General features: G+C 44.8%; 3 protein-coding genes across 3 annotated transcripts; 1 reads left to right on the top strand and 2 right to left on the bottom strand.

Annotated features, from left to right (window-relative positions):
* Positions 1–3087: 3087 nt before the first annotated feature.
* AOL_s00188g134 (uncharacterized protein) lies at positions 3088–3541 on the top strand (the record flags this gene model as incomplete). Its single annotated transcript, XM_011128382.1, has 2 exons — positions 3088–3365; positions 3496–3541. The coding sequence occupies 2 exons, from the start codon at positions 3088–3090 to the stop codon at positions 3539–3541; spliced, it is 324 nt and encodes a 107-aa protein (XP_011126684.1).
* A 1960-nt stretch (positions 3542–5501) lies between these two features.
* Positions 5502–6418, bottom strand: AOL_s00188g133 (uncharacterized protein; the record flags this gene model as incomplete). The annotated part of the gene is made up of 4 exons (XM_011128381.1): positions 5502–5528; positions 5630–6053; positions 6137–6275; positions 6352–6418. 4 exons carry the CDS (start codon positions 6416–6418, stop codon positions 5502–5504), a joined length of 657 nt encoding a protein of 218 aa, XP_011126683.1.
* A 3054-nt stretch (positions 6419–9472) lies between these two features.
* On the bottom strand, positions 9473–11929 carry AOL_s00188g132 (uncharacterized protein; the record flags this gene model as incomplete). Its single annotated transcript, XM_011128380.1, has 5 exons — positions 9473–9602; positions 9655–9815; positions 9872–10540; positions 10603–10871; positions 10945–11929. 5 exons carry the CDS (start codon positions 11927–11929, stop codon positions 9473–9475), a joined length of 2214 nt encoding a protein of 737 aa, XP_011126682.1.
* Positions 11930–19154: the final 7225 nt, after the last annotated feature.

Genomic DNA, 19154 nt, shown 5'->3' with positions numbered 1-19154 from the left:
TTATATATAAATATACATAGGGGCAAGAAAATCCGAACGTTCGGTCAACAAACCCAGGTTCCCGGTTTAATTGAATGCTATATTTTACAGAGAGCTTGTATTTTTAAATTTTGGTTATGCAAAAGCTAGCTAAGCTATAGGAAAAATAGTAAACTAGAAACCCTTGAGGATACTTTTGGGAGTTAGTCGTGGGAGTAAGTTGTATTTTAAAGATCGTATCCGCTGCAAATAACTCAATTCTAAAATCTGTTGTATTCCCTATTAGTATTCAGGATCGATGTCAGCGGGATTAAATTTTAGGCCTTCTACTTTGAAAAATTGTTAACTAATAGATTATATCAGGATGCTAGTTGTTTATCGTTTAGGCTTGATAATTAAGTATTTAGTTATTATAGGTGGGATGTATTTATATACGAAGTTAAAATTTTAGGAAGGAATGAAGGAAGTATCATGAATATATTTGATTCTAACCTTGGGCTTGAGGAGGCTATATCAATCAAAGGAGTCGTAATTGTGTCGATATCTAGAACGAAGATGCATGCGATAGAGATTCCTTCATATGAGACGCTAAAGTATTACATAAGGGAGTCGGGTATAATATGCCTATAACGTAGAAGTTTTAAATACCCTCCATAGTTTAGTACCTAAATCTTATAGACAGATCAAAATCTTCTTCTAAGTACGAGATATATATGTCGATATCAGAAAGCCATTTTTCCACAGTATTTTTTGAGGCTTGAGGTTCAAAAAATGGTAGTTGATTCGCTAGAGATTTATAACCTAGGCAAAATGACAAACTTGTAACCAAGAATTAACTCTTGATATTGGCTAATTAGGTATACGGCTGTAGATATCCAGCTTGTATTCTAATGATCTAGCTAGGTAATTGCAGCCAGTTATTTGAATTCAAAACGGTCGCGAGTCTGTGAATTGCTAACGTTATTTGATTTGTTGGGATGCGGTGGGTGGGATTCAAAGGAAGCTGAAGATTCGTCAGCCTCAGACGATCCTCTAACTATACGACTGAGAAGTTAAGTTACCTCTAATAAAACAAATTAAATGCGGTGCGTATAAACTGGCTTTATACATACTATCTACATATATATATAATAATATATAATAGAATACTCCTTTGATATTTTATGTTGTTTTATTTCTGCAGGTCTATCGGCTTTCGGGTTTCAAAAGTGCAAAATTTAAATGTTGTGATTTGCGAGCGACGGGAAAAAAAGAGGGGTCGACGGAGTCCTGACTGGAAGCTTCGAATTCCTCAGCTCGATCGACTGCCTATAATTATTCCCCCCCCAGCCACTTAATTATCTATTTCTTCGAGTCCAACTGGATGTGCTTATGGCTCACACACATTTTTATTTTTTACTTTTATTTTTACTATTTTCTCCGTTGTATTTCTGATTGTCCTCAAGTTTTCTAAAACCAAGTTCTGTTTTCCCCAAAAAAACGAGCTGGAGAAAAAGAAGGATACCCGAGGATCCAACGCAAGTGTCCGTGATATTTTGGAATCGGGAAAACCAAAAAAGTATTAAGATTAACATTAGATGCTAAAACGGAGGATGTATCTTGTGACACCTTGCCGGAACCGATCCAATCAGCCAAGGGAAGCCCCCCAAGCTTCAAATGAGGATGTTTAGTTCAGCACCTCGAACACTAAACTGGAAAATAAATGACCATGATCTTTTACGACGGACATGAAGACAGATAATAGTTTTAAAAAAAGTGGAAAAAGGATATCGCGCAAAAAAATTAGTAGACGATAATACGAAAATGATCAAAGTCAGGATTCATTCAATTCATAAACAAAGGATAATAAGTAAACAAAAAAAGGAAAAGAAGCACCACATCGAAAGACAAAAGCCTCATGACCAGCTTTAACTTTCTATGTTGTAATTAACTGAGCAATAGTCATCACACATGACGACTATCTTATTTATAAAAAAATATATAAAAAAAGGTGCTATCAAGGTTATCAAGTAAAACGATCGGGAGGAAACAGAAAAGCGAACCTGCATGAAGAAACCTCCTTGATACCACCTATCGGAGGGGGAATGGGGGTGAGGAGGGGGGAAAGCATGAGGCTTGTACACGTCGCAACCGGCTAACAAACCTGGACCTGGTTCCTATATTGCATGTCCGCACATACTAAGGTCTAGCCGACTGGACGGACTGATGAATGATAGATATTAGCTAGTTAGTAGTTAGTTGGAGCCCCCCCCCCCCCGTCGCAAATAATCATAATAACAACATGCGACACGTGCGGGAAAGGAATAAAAAGTTAAAGAACGAACGATGCTTCCAGAGCCCTTCCAGAGCCGCCGCCGCTGTCGCAGGATCTAACGAAGAAAGTTTTCCCATCGGATGATGAACATGAGCGATAAAAACCAAAACAAACTAAATAATAATAAAAAACAGAGCAAAAAAAACGGGAAAAAAGAGAAGCGAGTAAGAAAAGGTGTGGCAGAATAGAATAGAATATTATAAAATGTAATATTGGAATAGAATATTTATGGGAAAAAAAGGTGTGCATAAGAGCAGTCAGTCCGTCAGTCGGGTCAGTTGTGCTATAAAGCTGGTTGATTCCCCCCGCCAAATGTTGGTTTCCAAGTTCAGCCACCTCAGTTTCCCCCCAAACAATCAATCAATCAATCTCCCACTTCACTTCACTTCACTCCACCACCTCCACTCATCGCAAGACATCCTCCCTTTTTAAATTCTCGACAAGAGATATCAATCTATCAATCTATAAAATCTTCCATCGCAGCTGCTTGTGAAACCCACTTCTGCAAAAACTTTCCCGATTTTCCGATCGCAAAGGGTTTATATTTTGCTCTATCAGAAAGTTCCCCCCCTGCAGTGGTTATATTTCTTTCCGCACCACCAGCGAGCAGCTCCAAGCGTTCAAACAGGGCAAGAGAAAAAGACAAAGACCCGACTGATTCTGTCTTCTAACTCCAAAACTCTCCTCTCACCTCCTCCATCAACCAAAAAAATTCTCTTTCTCCATTAATCTCCTGCAAACTCCACAAAACTCTCCAAATCAAAACTATTCAGACTTGAAAGAAATCAATTGCAATGGCTCCTACAACTAGTTCTGCTACTTCTGTCGCCAAATCTGGCCCTGGTCGCAAGAAGAAGCCAACTACCCCAACTGAACCTACTCGCCGTTCGACGCGCGCTGTCGTTCCTCGTACTATCTTTTCATCAGGTGTCACTAAGCCAAAGGCTGCACCGAAGAAGAGGAAGCCAGCAGCTGCTGTTAAGGAGAAGGTTGTCGCTGCTGTGAAGAAGGCGAAGACCACTGTTACGAAGAAGAAGCCGGGTCCCAAGCCTAGTGCTGCTAAGAAAACAAAGTAAGTCGGATATCTCCACTTTCCGTTCAAAATCAGAACAAACACAAATGTCCTTATCAAACACTTGATTTTCGTATGCATAAAAAAAGTATCTATCACCAAGCTGCCTGCTAACTAGTATATTTACCAGGGCTGCTGACGCAAAGGTCACCAAGAAGACCAAAACAAAGGCTTGATTGAATTCTATCCAATTGCCTAACTTTGGAATCATCTTCGCCTTTTTTTTTTCAACGCTTTGCTTCTCCGTGGTGTTGGATGAAACTTGTGAAAAGCCATCACCAACAACGATGGTGTCTTTTCCTTGCTTTTTCCACATTCTATTCTTCCCTCTTACTAGGTTTTATTAGCACCATCAAAAACCGTCAATGCAGGTCTGAGACCTCATCTCGTCCTTTTTCTTCTTCTTCTGTTTTCTTATCAATTTTGATTCCTTTGTAAGATAACGCATGTTTTTCGCCTGTCCTCTTCCCCCCTTCTTTATGTCCGGTTTTTTCCCCCCTCCGTTTCCCTTTTTAAAACTACCTGCCTTTTTATATCTGGAGGGTCGAAAAAGATCTACCAGGTGCTTTCCAGGCGGAAAAATGAGAGGGATACGGCCTACCGGTACAACTCGCACTTTTTGATTTGCTTCAAATCGTGCATACTTCTACTATTACTCCTGGGTTCCGAATGGATTTCTTCTGTTCTTTTTAAACTAAAGGGGGGGGGATTCTCGTTTTTTTCCCTGTTTTCTATATTTTTTATACTACTACTTGTTCACTATCATGCGATCAGGGTTTTTGTGTCCACGGGAGGGAATCGTGCCATTGCATTTATTCGGTCTTGCTTTTAATGTTTCCGTTCCATTGCTTTATTATTTCTTCTCTTCCGCCTCCTCCTCCTCCTCCTCCTCCTCCTCCTCCTCCTCCTCCTCCTCCTCCTCCTCCTACTTCTACTTCTCCTCTTTATCTCCTCCTCTTCTCCACCGCCACACTCACAACTCCACCTCCTCCCACCCTCACATTTCTATAGCTTCTGTTCAGTCTAACTTCCGTGATACCAAATGAAATGATAACTCTTTATCCTTCAAACTCTCTCCCCGAAAACAAAATGAACTGTATTATCTAGATATTTACCCATCTGTTTTTTATGCAACCCACACACGGCCGGTATTCCTGACCCTGTCCTCTAAATAACTATACCCTACCTAGTGGAAGTTACTTGTGTCGAATTGCTTCGATTATATAGAGATTTTGATAAAACGGGTTTAATATATAATGCTACGGCGGGTCCTGAAAGTACTGAGATATATATGACGCTTGGATACACGAGATTACATTAGCCTTTTTCGATGAGGTATTCTTATAAGTTATGACCGAGTGGCTAGCTATAGTTTGATATTCATTTTTCATTCACTTTTATAAATTTAGCTAATTATAATATTAGGGTAGTTTACCTTCTCGAGTATAAAAGTTAGATGCGAGATATAGTATCAGATCTTCCACCATACTATAGCTAAGTTAGCTGCTGCCTCACCAAACAGCTTGAGTATTATATTCCGAAGGTAATTGGATTCATAGAATTGCTTGAATTATATCGATTTGGATGATTGGGTTCAGTAGTCCGCCATCGAGAATTTCGAGGTATTCTTGAGAGAACCAGCTGCAATTCGTTTTATACTTGATAATACAAACAGTACCGAACTATGCGTATGATTTAAAGAACTATCAAAACGACCGGCCCAGAAGCTGAGCATATCTAATTGTCGATGTAAATATGTAACTGGTACCCTCTATAATATATCTCATGGACAATTGCAAGCTACACATTTCATGTTACCTCACAAATTAAATTTCAACTAGCGATATCCAACATCCAAATTTTTTTAAAAAAATTATCAACTTCGACTTCCGTTCAATCTTTCTGTATTTCTATTTTTCGTTCTTTTTTGAGATATATATACTACAAACCGCTGGGGAACCATGAAATAACCTTAACAACATATTTACAAAAAAAAAGGACTGCAAGAAGCCCGAAGGGAAGAAAGTAAACAATCCTGCTTTTCCCCCTTACTAAGGATGAATGAAAGAAAGGGAAGAAGAAGACCAATTTGTATCTCTAATTTCGAGGCTACCAAATAAAAAAAAAACCAAAAACCTACTTCCTGTACCACATTCTTGTAATCTATATCCCTCAAAAGTCAGTAATCACTCAAAAAAAAAACCCCCACCTAACGAGGAGGAGGAGGGGAAAGATAAAGGCTGGGAAAAGGAAAAACCACAAACCTTAGTATTCCTCATCTTCTTCTGCAACTGCATAATCCCATACATCAACGCCTCCGCCGTCGGCGGACACCCAGGCACATAAATATCAACCGGCACAATCCTATCACACCCTCTAGTAACACTATAACTATAATGATAATACCCTCCACCATTCGCACAACTTCCCATGGAAATAACCCATCTCGGTTCACTCATCTGGTCATAAACCTGTCTCAACGCCGGTGCCATTTTATTCGTCAGCGTACCAGCTACGATCATAACATCGGATTGACGTGGTGAAGCTCGGAAAATAATTCCAAGACGATCTTGGTCGTAACGTGGGGTTGAGAGATGCATCATTTCTACGGCGCAGCAGGCGAGACCGAAGGTCATTGGCCAGAGGGAGCCTTGACGGGCCCAGTTTGCGATGGCGTCGAGGGTGGTTCTGGGATGAGGGAATAAGTATTTGTTAGTGATATGTGGTGGAGGTGGAGGTGGAGGTAAAGGTGCTTATGAGAGAAAACATACAATGCGTAGTCGACGACACCTTCTGGTTTCTGCTGGCTCGGGAGTGGGACTTCGCGTCTGACGACGCTGGTGGAGCGTTGGGTTGTTAGAGTGGAGGAGTCGCGGTGAGGTTGGGCTGCCAGAGCAGGGACGAGGGATGCTGGAGGATTGTTAGCGGTCAATGGAGTCCTTGGAATGGGATATATCGAGGTAGAAGTGGAAGGTAGTGAACATACCTCGAGGGATGAGGGCGGCAGCAGCGCTCCTGGCCGCCAGGGCACGTCGTGGTATTATCGAGGCCATTGTCGAGGTGTTTGATGAGGTTTAACACAGAAGGCCAAGGGTTGAAGGAAGGAGGAACGGTGGCGGGATGGAGGAGGGGGGGTAGGAGGTTTGAGGGTGGCGACTGGGGGGGGCGTTATAACATTTGGCGGGTGAGTGTGTTTCTTTGAGTTTGGAGGTTGAGGTTAGCGGAAGTGGACCCATGCCATCACAAATGAAATCGCAGGCTTCTCATTGGCTGGAGACAACGTCACGTGGGTAATATACAACACGCAAAATCCAACATTCGGATGTCAACCAGCATCGAGCTTCAGATCATCCAAGATCTGGGGATATTGAAGCTGATTTAACAGTCAAATCAGTCTAGAATTACGAGTACTTTTATCTATGAGGCTAAAAGCCTTTTTTGGGTGTGTTTTTTTTTACACTTATATGGAGTTTGAAAATCTCAGCGGAACATTGATCTCTTCAGATGCCTGTAGTAAGTCGATATGGAAGGACCACTAGATAGAGATATATCGGGTATCTTAACATCCTAGGGCCTATCAAACAATAAAATGCGTGATCCCGAATCCAATGATACGGTGGTATGCTTTATGGCACGGTAGTACATAATGCTAAAATTACACTTAACCTGACTAATAAAAGGATTCCACTTCAACACCAACCGCACAGCAATCAACCGCACAGCAATCACAGCCACCTGCACCCACCCGCATCGACCGATCCAAATCACCATCTCGATCCCAACCTCCCAACAAACAACCAAATAAAAATAAAAAAAAGAAGAAGCTCAGCAGTCCAACAAAGCAAAAAGAATCGTGCCCGCGGTCGGGTTCGAACCGACGATATCCAGAGGTCCCCCTCACTCACCGTTCTTCCTCGGCTAGAGGAAGGACGGTGAGTATGTGTGATTCTGGCGAGATGACCACTACTCTACACGGACCATTTTTTCTATTGATATGACAGAGAACAGATGAGGTATATATAGGGAGATATGATGTTTTGGTAGGTACTGCGGTTTGTTTGTTCCTGTGGGTATGAGTTCAACTCCTTCTTGAAGGCGCAGTATATGAGACTATCTGTGTAGTCTGTACATGCCTTTGGCGTCAAATTCAGGTCTATTTAGCAGTAGCCTCGGTCCCTGGTCTCGAGGCTAATTTAGCAGGTATTTAAGGAGAAATTATTAAGTAATTACTCTAGCCCAGGCTTTACCCAACTAACTATATGTCTGCATACGAGACTACATATACATACAAGACATCTAATTATTACTCCAATCAATAAGTGGCTTCGTCAGAGAGTACATACCTGATATGATACATTACGACTTCGATAGACCATAACCCTTCTAACCCACCACATAAATGTGCACAGCCTTTTATAGTACAGATCCTAGGTCTCCATTTAAGAAACTTGTCATATTACAGCCTCTTCCATGAAATTATAATATTATTCGCTATGTATGTGTCTATAGGAACTTTGAAGCATCATAGGTATCATAATGATCGGTGTTGTGAGCATCTGACACTGAGACGAGGCTTCACATATCACCGTCTTCATTCCTAAAATACTTTTTCTATAGTTGCTTTATCTCGTTACATCATACATAGATTAGAAACTAAACAATCCTCAGTCCTCCATGACCGGCCAACCAAAACCTCAAAAATTTTAAAACCTTCAAATGATCGTATTTAAAATGTACATAAATACATACATACACAAAGAGCGTCAGCCCAAAACCAAGAGAAGGAAAAATAAAAATAAAAATCAAAGCATCAACCAGGTCAGAAATAATATTCATACGACCGGTTGAGCCTCCTAAAGGAGAGAAGAAGAAGAACAAAAGAAAGCCGAAGTAGAGAAGAAGAAAAAAAACACGCCAGTAATAACCTTAAAGACGTAATAATATCTTTTTCTCGACTACCACCAGAAACATTGCAAAAGAGAAGAGGTGGGTCTTACACGAAACCCAACGATGAAGCGAATCATAGAAAGGTTTCCCGGAAGACCCTTGTTTTCCCACCCGCAGCCTTGGTATATATACGTATTTTTGTATTCGGAGGCAAAAGAACTAAAGAGAGAGAGAAGGAGGGACAAAAAAAAGAAGAAAAAAAAGAAAACTGAAGCGTTTAGCATGTCTACATGGGTAAAATGGTAAATAACAAGAAGTAAAAAAGCGGTGTTCAAATATGTTCCAAGGAGATAGGGCAAGTTGGCGTCCAGCTATAGAAGGACGAGAACATGAAAAAGAAATTGCGGCTTTGCTCGCTCGAAAGTGCTTGCTCGCTTTGTAAATTTCGAAGAGGGGGAAAGGACCTTGTTTTTTTTTTCGATCCTGGGTCTCTGTACAATCAAGGGAGGGAAACAGTGCAAAGATAAACAGACAGAAAAGTGACATGTATATTAGATGCAAAATCAGGAAGGATTTGTTTTTGGTATATAATCATTCCAAGTGTAACAGAATTAACGCCCTTCTAACGTCGACGAGTCATGCGGAATTCCTCCACCCATAAAAGCACATGCCTGAAAGAAACGAAACATCCCATAAACAAAAGAGGAAGAACATAGTGATGCAGAAAACAGGTGTACTGTCAGAGGAAAGAAAAAAAGGAAGAAAATTGTCTCATAAATCAGAACAGGTGAAAACCCTGGTGGGGTTCTGCGCGGTGGTTTATTAGTTGAAAAGCAGTGTTCTGCGAACCGGCTGAAAGGAGGAGTAGTAATGGAATGGACATGCAGGAAAGGCAAGATGAAAATAAGGAAACGCCATTAACACCAGACGAATTCCGCATGACTCCCCGACCCTAGATTTTCTTTTTGTCGTTAAAACATTTCCGTGCAAAGTGGCCGTTACAATAGGAAGAGTACAAATTTTAATAACATAAGACAAAATCAAGGAGATTACAAGAGGAGAAGAATTTGATTAGTAGACGAAAAGGAGATAAGGGATTAAATTGGAATGAGAAAAAAAACTGGGGAGGAGGTATCGTATGTGTTACACGCTAACAGTCGCGCGCTGGCGGGCAAGGGCTAACACAAACGCTGTGTACTCGATGTCTTAAGACAAGAGCCTTACTCGTGCTCCATGATGCCTTTGATGACTTTGGCGGGATTTCCGGCGACAACGGTGTGGGGAGGGACATCCCGGGTGACAACAGCGCCAGCGCCGACGGTAGCACCCATGCCGATTTTTACACCGGGACTATCAAAATGTTAGCAGGTGGCGAAAACAGAAAACGATGAGAGATACTGACAGAATAGTGACGTTTCCGGCAATCCAGCAGTCTTCCTCGATGACTACTGGCTTGCCAAACTCTGGGCCCTTGGTCCCGTTACGGGTTCTAGGGTTCAGTGGGTGGGTACCAGAGTAGATGTTGACGTTGGGCCCAATGAGCGTTCGGGCTTTAATGGTCACCTGGTTTGATTATTAGCAGAAATTCCAAATCTTAGTATAGAATCTAAAAACCTTACAGAGCATGTATCAATAATGGTACAACCAAAGTTGATAAAGACACCGGGGCCAAGAGTGATGTTGTAACCGTAGTCACACATAAAGGGGACCTCAATCCATGGCTCCTCATTAACCGGGTAAACGGTATCTGGCATGCCCAAGTTCTTTCTCAAATGGGCATTTGCGATATCTCCGTGCCAAGCGGTTCCTTGTGGGCCTCTAGTCCCTGCAGACGGTCTAAAAATTTCCATCTGTAAACGCAGCTTCTCCTCCCGAGAGATACACAATGTGGGATTCGCAGCATTGTTGAATCTCCAGCAGGCAGCGCGGCATCTCTCCCGCTCTTCAATCAACTCTGGCGTGAATGCATGGAAAAGGTCACCATTCAGCATCCTCTCCTTCTCAGTCGACGAGAATCTCTGAGGAAGTGGTGGTTGTGGTGGAACACGTGGACCAGAAAACGGTGAAATTTGAGGTTGAGACTTCGGTGGCTCTGGGCCTGATAGGTGTTGGTTGACTCCAGAGTCTCGTCGGATGGGTTGGACCTGTGGTGGAGGAGCAGGGCCGGATAGCGATAATCCTGTAGCGCCGAACGGCTTTGGTTCGGGTGGCATGGTTGTCTGTTGAATGACGATGGGCTGTGGAGGTTGGGGGAGCTGGTGGCGAGTATAATCCGGTGGAGGAAGTTGCTGGTAAGAAGAAATGAGACTTGATGGTTAGGGACGCAACCGGAAGAGAAGTTTTTACTCACAACTGGACGTTCTTGGGATGTTCTCATAATAGGAGTAGTTATAGTAGCGAAGCTGGCATTAATAGGAGCTGGACCGTTTGCCAAGATCGAATCAGCTTGTTGGCCTCGTGCAAAGAGGGAGCCGGATGCACCAGAGTTGGTTGACGCGGCGTCGTTATATAGATGTTGAGGATGTCCGGGAGCGTCGGTGGGAGTGAGTGGTCCCAGAAAGGGATTAATCTTACCAGCATATCCACCACAAGTAAATCCTCCACGCTTGCAATTATTACCTGGTGTTTGCCATACCTGTTAGCTGTTTCATTCGGTGTAAAAAAAGATCAAAAGTGATAGGTTTGTACTAACAATGAGGTTTGCCCTCATCACACTTCTTCTTCCTCCTTCGGCATGTAATACAGCCGGTCTTAGTCCTGTTGCTAAAGATACGCTTCCGCTTCGTTTCAGGCTGACCGGGAGTAGTCGGGCCGTTCCCGTTGATGGTAGTCATGTTCGGAGACATGTTGGGGTTGTATGAACGGATATGGTCACTTTGTGGTGTCCCCTGGAGTTGCTGTGCCACGTGAGCCTCGAAGACGGCTGGGTCCCGGTTTCGCATATCCTCCAATTTGGCGGCTTCCTCGCTGGCTCTCTGGGCGATATGCTCAGGGGCATGGCGGTCTGGCATGATTTCGTCTCGGGGCCCGTCAGATACATCCACCATACGGGTGTCATTGGTCATCGGCATACTATGACCATGGTACTGGACAACCTCAGTCGACATTTCCCGGATCTGGCCGTAGTTTTCAGCACGATTCCCAACTTCGGCGGAATTCGACCTCTTCCTTTTTTGGATAGCCCCTTCAGGACTGCCAGAAGGGCGAACAGACAAGGGCCTGTTATCGGCAGCAGCCTGAGCGTATTTCGGATCAGGGTGAGAATTCGGGGTTACGGGAGATTGTAGGTTGGAGCCTGTGATATCGCTGTGGTCACCGGCGTCCTCGTCCCCGCTGCCAGACTGGGAAGCGTGAGAAGCAGTCTGGCTACGGTGGTTGTGGTGCGCGTGGTGATGGTGGTTGTGGTGGTTGTTTTGGAGTTGGAGTTGATGGCTGGGAGAATGCGCCTGAGGTGGTGGTTGTGGTGGTTGTGGTGCTGCTGAAGGGGGCGATGGCCCCGCGACTCGGATGGATTCCGCCGGCCGCGGATTCGAGTTGGAAACCGAGTTTGAGGTCCCGTTGACAGCAGTGAAGGTTGAGCTGGCGGAAGCCTCACGAACAGGAGTATGATTGTTGGTCGTCCCGTTGGCGGTGCCGTTCGTTTTACTAATCGTGTGGTCTTCAGCGGAAGGCGACATAGTTTTTGTACTTCAGTTATGCTCTATTAACTGCCGCGATTGTTATACGAATTTCTCTTTGCAGTGCACGCACGTTTGGCGCGTACGGTATCCAAAGATCCTCCCCGTCTCCAGTTTTACAGTCGCTATCTTGTAGTCTAAGGAGAGTCGGCGATGAGGGTCGTCCTACGGTGCGGCGAAAGAGGGGCCCCCCGAAGTGCTAATAACCTTTACCAGTGACGGAATTCCTAGACGATTCGATCAAGGAAGGGTACGCCGAAGTTAATTTGCCTTCGAGGTGATTTTCAAAGTTTTTGGCCTTTTGCGGTAGATTCAACGTCGAAGCTTATATCCGCGCGTGTGTCGGAGAACTAGTCGCTATTTGATGGGCGAAGATGCCTGCTAGATGAGGGATTCGATGCGAGATGAGGACGGCGAAAAAAGACGATGCTGATGATGATCGAAAAGGATGAAAGGTTTCTTCCTAAATTATGTGAGTATAGATGCCCGCAAAAACGATTTAACAAATAGAAAAGGATATAAAATGATAATGTCTTCCAGAGAAGGAAGGATGCTATGGGACTTCAAGGCAAATGGTTGAAATGAATGTGGGAGTCGAGCTTTTGGCGCGATGCAATTAGGCCCTGAATGGCTTCGAAATGACCTCGACTCGACCAATGCTTCTTCGTCTCCTCCTCCTTCTTCCTTCTAACTAGCGGTGGGAATGGATTTCCGAAGCGGCAGACAGACGACTGGATAACACGTAACAACCCCCTCAATAAACGCCAACGGGAATCCAAGAAAATCAACGATAACTGTGAAGAGAAAGAGGACCCGAACGGAACACCGATTGCGGGTACAACAGACGGTACTACTGGGCTCAAGCGTGAGGGCAAGAAGGCCTGCTGGTACACCTTTTTGCACTCACCCTCGATACCGACGGTGAAAAAAAAAAGCTAAGAAAGGACTGAGGTCGAAACCTTTTTTGTTTTTTTACGGTCTATTCTCCGAGAGAAGAGAAGGAAGAGAGGAGAAGATCAAGAGGGAGGGCCGTTTCCGTGATAATATTTGGGCCCAGCCCAATGGAAATTATTATGAACAATGGGCTTATTGTTAGAAACTCGTGGGTGGGCGGGCGGAGAGGTAGCCGACTTGCTAACGCAATGGCAGGGCATGCCGACTCAAAAAAAAGTAATTCTGGCAAAGATACCAGCGGCAATTTTTTCAGTCTGCAGGCTTCCCACTCGTCTTTTTTGCTTGCTGGTTTGCAGCCCCGTCCTTGTGGAATACGGGCTTGCGATGCGCTGATTGGCCGTCAGAGCCGAACATGACCAGAGCATGGGCAACGAAACTCGACGAGGGGACGACGCAAGACAAGATTGGAGGGTCGGCTTTGCACCTACAGGATTTGCTGGCATCTTCGTCTTCCTTTTCAGATCAGGCGGATGTGGGACTCGGCACCATCTCAGCAGCCGAAAAGGCAGCGTATTTTTGGGTTTCCTCGGAAAGACATGGGATGTTACCCGCACGCACTTCTCCTTTGCATTCTCCGTTTTATTTTTCTTGGTCATCATTCCCCCTCCCCAAGAAAAATACAAAGAAAATAAAAAATGCAGTGCAAGGCAGAGGCGTCCCATGTAAGCTGCGAGCAGGTTGGCCTTCCCTCGTGTGGTGCGTGTAAAACTGCAGATTTGGGTGGGCAGGTGTGGGAGGGAAGGTCACAGCGGAAAATGCCCAGTGCAGGGAGTGTGGAGGAAGATATCGGCTCTTTCTCTCTCGCGCGGTTCTTTTCTGGCACCACCCAGTTTGTTTCTTTTCTTGGTCCCAATATTCTCGTCGTATGACAAAACTACCGGCGGCCCAAATTTGGTTGCCCACCGCTCCCAGCATGGGAGTGATCAGGGAAAAAAGAAAAGATGCTGGCGACCATCGTTTCCGCTAGCCACTCCTTCCTTAAGCTTCCTCCTGGTAACTGGCGGGTTGGCATTGAAGGAAAAGGCACAAGAATCCATCCATGCCCTCGACTACGGTTCTCATTCACTTACATGCATGAGAAAATTCTCGAGTCGGCAAGTCGACATGCAGGCCTGTAGAGGGGAACGAAAGGGACCAAATGACACTGATAACTATAGATGCAATGCAATAACAGGGACAGCGTATTGAACAGGACTCGTTTAAAAAAACTTGGTTAACACTCACAGGCTGGTCTAGCGTAGTCTTCCCATGCACACGCCCAATATTTAGCGGCAAATGTCGAGTATTTTCCCCCAGTAAATCGCTTTTGCTGCAGGTTTGTGTCGACTGCCAGATATTATTCGAAGAACAAAAAAAAAAAAAGAGAGTTTGAAAATGTCAGATGTATGTAAGATGCTGCAGCTTGTTTTCGTCGGATGCACTTATATACCACCTTTTTTGGCTATGTGATAAATATAAATAGTAGTATACTATACTAGTAGCGACACAAGTACCCTGAAGGCTTTGCACTGCACTGGCGGGTATACGTAAGTAGTCGGAAGTGGATAAGTTCGGGTTCGGCTATGCTAGCTATCGAAGGAATCGAATTATCGAAGGGAATAGTGAAGGGCAGATAGTTTCGAGTTTCGTCGTGTGAAAAGAGCAAAAGCCCGCGGCTTTTGGCATTAACGGCGGATGTTTTGCTTATATACACCAGGAAACTTTCATTCTCTCTTAGCCTTCAATTTCCTGGCCGCCCGCTTGCAAGCGATGACAAAAAATGCAACATGAACTCATCAGTGCTAACAAACTAGCTCCAAAAGAGGGCCCAATCCCTTGCTTTTCCATCTGGCAAGGAAAAGGGCCTTTTAGATGTGGGTATCCAAATAGCAAAGAGAATGGAAAGTTTTCTGAGACGCCTCGTCCAGCGTCGAAATGAACGAGCGAATGGCACAGAACAAAAAAGCAAAGGCGACTCGGCCATTGGGACCCTGGTTCCTCACGCTTCTCAATTGCTTGCATGGGATCAACTTCAAACATGCGCGCACTAAAAAGTTGCCCAGGATCCCGGGGATTCGAGCTTCTGGGCTTGCCTGACATGGGATCTTCCTCCGTGGAATTGCTTACGCCAGAGGTTCGAGGTATCGGCAGGCCATCCAGTTTGGATCAGAAATTTGCCTAGACGGTACATGTGCATGCGCAGTGCCGTTAACTTCCAGTAAGTATCCTACTGGTTAATATCGTTTGCTCTTGACCTTTACAGGGAATATTCAATATCGCCTTGAAATAAGAACTAACTGCGACAACGGACCAGATTGTATCCGTCCGGCTCTTTGGACTGGCAATCACGGAGACGGGGTAGGACAAGCAAAGGGCCAAAGAACTTCGTACTTCTTGTAGCACGAAGACCTGGAATGGAATCCAGATAGGAGGGCGGCATTTGCATATGATGATACTTGGCTCCAACTAAAAGGCACATCGAAACTCTAATACGGAACAGACAACCATCTCGCAAACAACATGGATGCGGAACCACTAGGTCCAAGTAAATACTCCAACGATATACGTAACATCCCACCTATTGATGCGGACACAGGTTCTCGCTTGGGACAAATCTCACGATAACGTTGCCGCTCTATCCGTCTGGTTCAAAAGAAAAGTTGCTTCTCCTTAACGTCAATAAAACAAATCTCGAGGCAAGAAGAATAAGAAGGAAGACCAGCAAAATTGTTGATAGCTGTCACTTGCAACCTTCTGGCCTTCCTTCCTGGGTGGAAAGAACTCAAAAGTCAGCCGTTCAAGGATTCGACCCCGAAAACGTCAACAATTCCTATTGTCCTCGCTAGCCTCGGGACTTTGTACTTCGTTCCTACGAGGATGACCAATGCCATTGTGATGGATAGGAACATCCCTGTTTTATTTCCGCTCGCATGTCGAGTGTAAAGATACCCATGTTGCTCACCGCTCAGAAATGGAAGCCTGTCAATGCAAAAAGCACATTCTCTGCCCTTGATAACCCGAGCATTAAGTCCTCATCAAATTTGTCTAAAACACGAGCGCGACTTTTCCCTCCTCCTGTTTACAGCCTGTTTACGCCTTGAGCCGGCGGGTAAGAGCCGTCCGCCGCCTTACATGCGTTGGTGCCCTGCTTCGAAAGCCAACGACGCAACCGCGGAAAATTGGGTCCTAATTCAAAAGCCAAGCAAAAAGATGGCGCAGGGCGGTTCAATTAAAAGTTGGAATGTTTCTGGTATATGTGCCACTGGCCTCAAGTAGCGGGTCCACCAGGACGACTCGTCTTTTATTCTTCATGCTATTGGTGCTCTGTCCTCAGCTGTCCCAATGCCCAGAATCTCGACCCCACCCCAACATCGACTTGTCCTTTTGTGAAGCAAAAGAGGAATGGAGCAGTTTCTGCCTGACGGAATGCGCTTACTGTGTGGTGTGTACAACCGCTGCTGCATTCCCCAATGGCTGGCCTGCGTCCCTCCGAGAAGTTCCAGCCAGACAATCGCCGGACGAGGGAATCCTTGATTGCTACTTCCAAATGGAAGCTTGGTCTTGTGATCCGATACGGGACACTCCCTCTAAACTTATTAAATGGGGTTCCAAGAAAAATAATATCTCATGCAGCTTATCAGTAAAGAAGATTTATTGCTTCGCTTTCTTCCTCAGCTCCTCGGAAAGAGCGAGACATTGCATTGACATGATACCTACTCACTAACAACAACACCATGAAAACCAGGTATTATCCAGCTCTCATGTGACCTTAGTTATTTTCCGAATTTGTCTAGACCGGAAGCTGGGCATCTTTCTCGCTGAGGCGAGATACGCTGGTGCATGCATGCAACAACCAACTGTTTTTTGCGCAAACGATGTATCCACTCGACGCACTACCGACCTAAACAGGGACACCAAGGAAATTCTTTGCGAGCCGTGAATCAAAAGCTTCTATATCTGGTGCTTTTTTCGACGCTACACAACATGGTGGAAACAAACAAAACTTCCCTTCTGTCCCCTGCACGTCAAGGGTTTGAGCGCAGAACTAGCGGGAAATTCAGCCAACTTGGCCCGCTTATTCGTTTGTCGCGACTCCAAACTTTGGGGACGAGTTTCTTGTTGACACTTCCCTTTGACACAATATGAGATCTTCTCCACTTTTTGACATCACATCGTTCGCAATGAAAGGGTTTTTGCACAGCCGTGTTTCAATCCAAAGAGGCGGCCTAATTTCGGATTTTGCCAGCTCCCCAGTTCACCCGCGATGAAGTTTAAGCGCATGGTCCACCGAGCGTCGTCATCTCACGCTAAGTATGTGCCTGCTCTTCCGGAAATAACCCCCCATTCAATCGTGATCATTGACCACAGAGCCCGTGGGATAAGAAAGGGAACTGGCGCTTCCCGGTTCCCTGAAAATGTGACTTCTGGAATGTGACAAGCGTTCGAACAGTAGCGCTTTATTTTATTCCTTTCTTTTGTCCTAGTCGTCCATCCTAAAATATCTGGGGCAGACGCTGTGAGGAATGGTTCCGGATTTGTCTTCAGATCAGCAATCGCACGAATCCCAGGCTGTCACTGGGATTGGTCTAGAAATTTATTCCAACTGGTCGAAAGATTGTGCTTCCGAGGAGAGTTTGGAGGGGTGGGATGTTGGGTCTGGGTCTACGGAAGCTTTGTGAAATAATACGCTAAGCTATCCTTCTTCCTCTCATCGATGAGCGCGGGAATTCAACGGCAACCGGAAGGGAAGGGCAGTGCAGGATGGATTCAATTTCGTGTGATGCATCGGATGCATCGGTCGGTTTCAGATGCTAAGGCCCAGCTGGCGAATCGTCTAGTCCTACACGGGAAAGTGTTCCTTTCAGCGCGCCTAAAGCAGAAGGCTTTAAGGAAAGGCAGATCTTATCTTCACGCCAGGCTCACAGATCTAAGCGCTGGCAACCTTTCTTCGTGTGCAATAGTAAGAGTATTCCTGCACTATTAATCTTAGTCTTAATTGACTCGACCAATAGCCTTCGTTGGAAGATCACATCTAACATTCCTTCGAGAAACCTCGCATCCATTGGCTCAAATGGTGTGATTTGCATTTCTGCCGCCGCGGACCGCAAACAAGGGAGAGAAAATGGTGAAAAATCGCCTGGATCGATCTTATCACAGTTTTCCAAACCGTTGAGCAGCGCTTGAGGCACACCCTTCTAGAAAAAAGCAGCTAAAATGGATTACCACCTCTAATAAACAATAAAGGAAGGTCTTAGAATCCTAGAGACCCAGAATTAAAGTACATAGCAGACGCTTTCGCTCAGTAATCAAACGAAAGTCACTTCGTACGGAAACCAAACAGCCGTTTCCCAACCGTCGGGTTATCATGCGCTCTTCCAACGACAGAGCAATTATTGGAACACTCACACCACCACCATGCAAGGATACTTTTTTTTTGTTAAATGAATCCCCCCGAGACCCTCTCACAGCAGAACTGAATGCATTGGTCCGCAACCGGGTCCTAGCCTGTTGTGGTTGAACCAGAGAATTCATTTCGACCGACCTGCGGCGTGACCACCGCCCTGGACAGGTTTCAGAACCCACATGAGGCTCCACATCGATAAGCTAGAGAACGCAAAGACCCTTGGCGATGTCCAACGCAAAAATCACCACGTTTAGGATGGTTGGGAGTTGGGAAAATTATTCCCACATCTCTATAACTCTCATTTTGCATAATGCATTACGTGCTAAGAATCTGTTGGCGAGAATTGCACTCCTCTCTTATGCGATCTTTTTTTTTGTTTTGGGGGTTTCTTTTTGCTTTAGCATCCATTGTCTTTGACGTATAATATATAACACTTCGGTGACGTCCGACAGTTGGTTATTGGTTGTTAAATACCAACTTGTGACTTGTGTTCAAGAAGTTTTCCGTATAATGCCGTCGGCGGAATTAACCGTTTTTGCTCGATATAAACAACAACCTTCGATCCACTTGCAAAGCTAACATAATTTCGTAGAATTCAAAAATATTATCTATTCCTTTTCGTCTTACTGAAGACCCACAGAGGGGTTTTGATTCATTCCATTCAAGATCACATCGCACTCGCGTAGGTCCCTCAAAAAGAAACTTCAAATCTACTATCCTTTCGAGTTAAGATTCTACTGTGCCACATTGTTGCATGATGGCTGCCAACCCATCAACCCCCGGAAATTTTCAACCTCCTAATCAGCCGATCTTGAAATCAGGGAAAGATCCCAAATGGCAGTCGGATCCCACATGTACGAATTCGAAGCGGCTGGTGGGTTGTCGGTA

The sequence above is a fragment of the Orbilia oligospora genome (genome assembly GCF_000225545.1).
Source record: "Orbilia oligospora ATCC 24927 unplaced genomic scaffold scaffold00188, whole genome shotgun sequence".
NCBI classification, from domain to species: domain Eukaryota; kingdom Fungi; phylum Ascomycota; class Orbiliomycetes; order Orbiliales; family Orbiliaceae; genus Orbilia; species Orbilia oligospora.
Note: the sequence above shows the minus strand (reverse complement) of the source record. Positions and strands in the feature narration are given on the sequence as shown.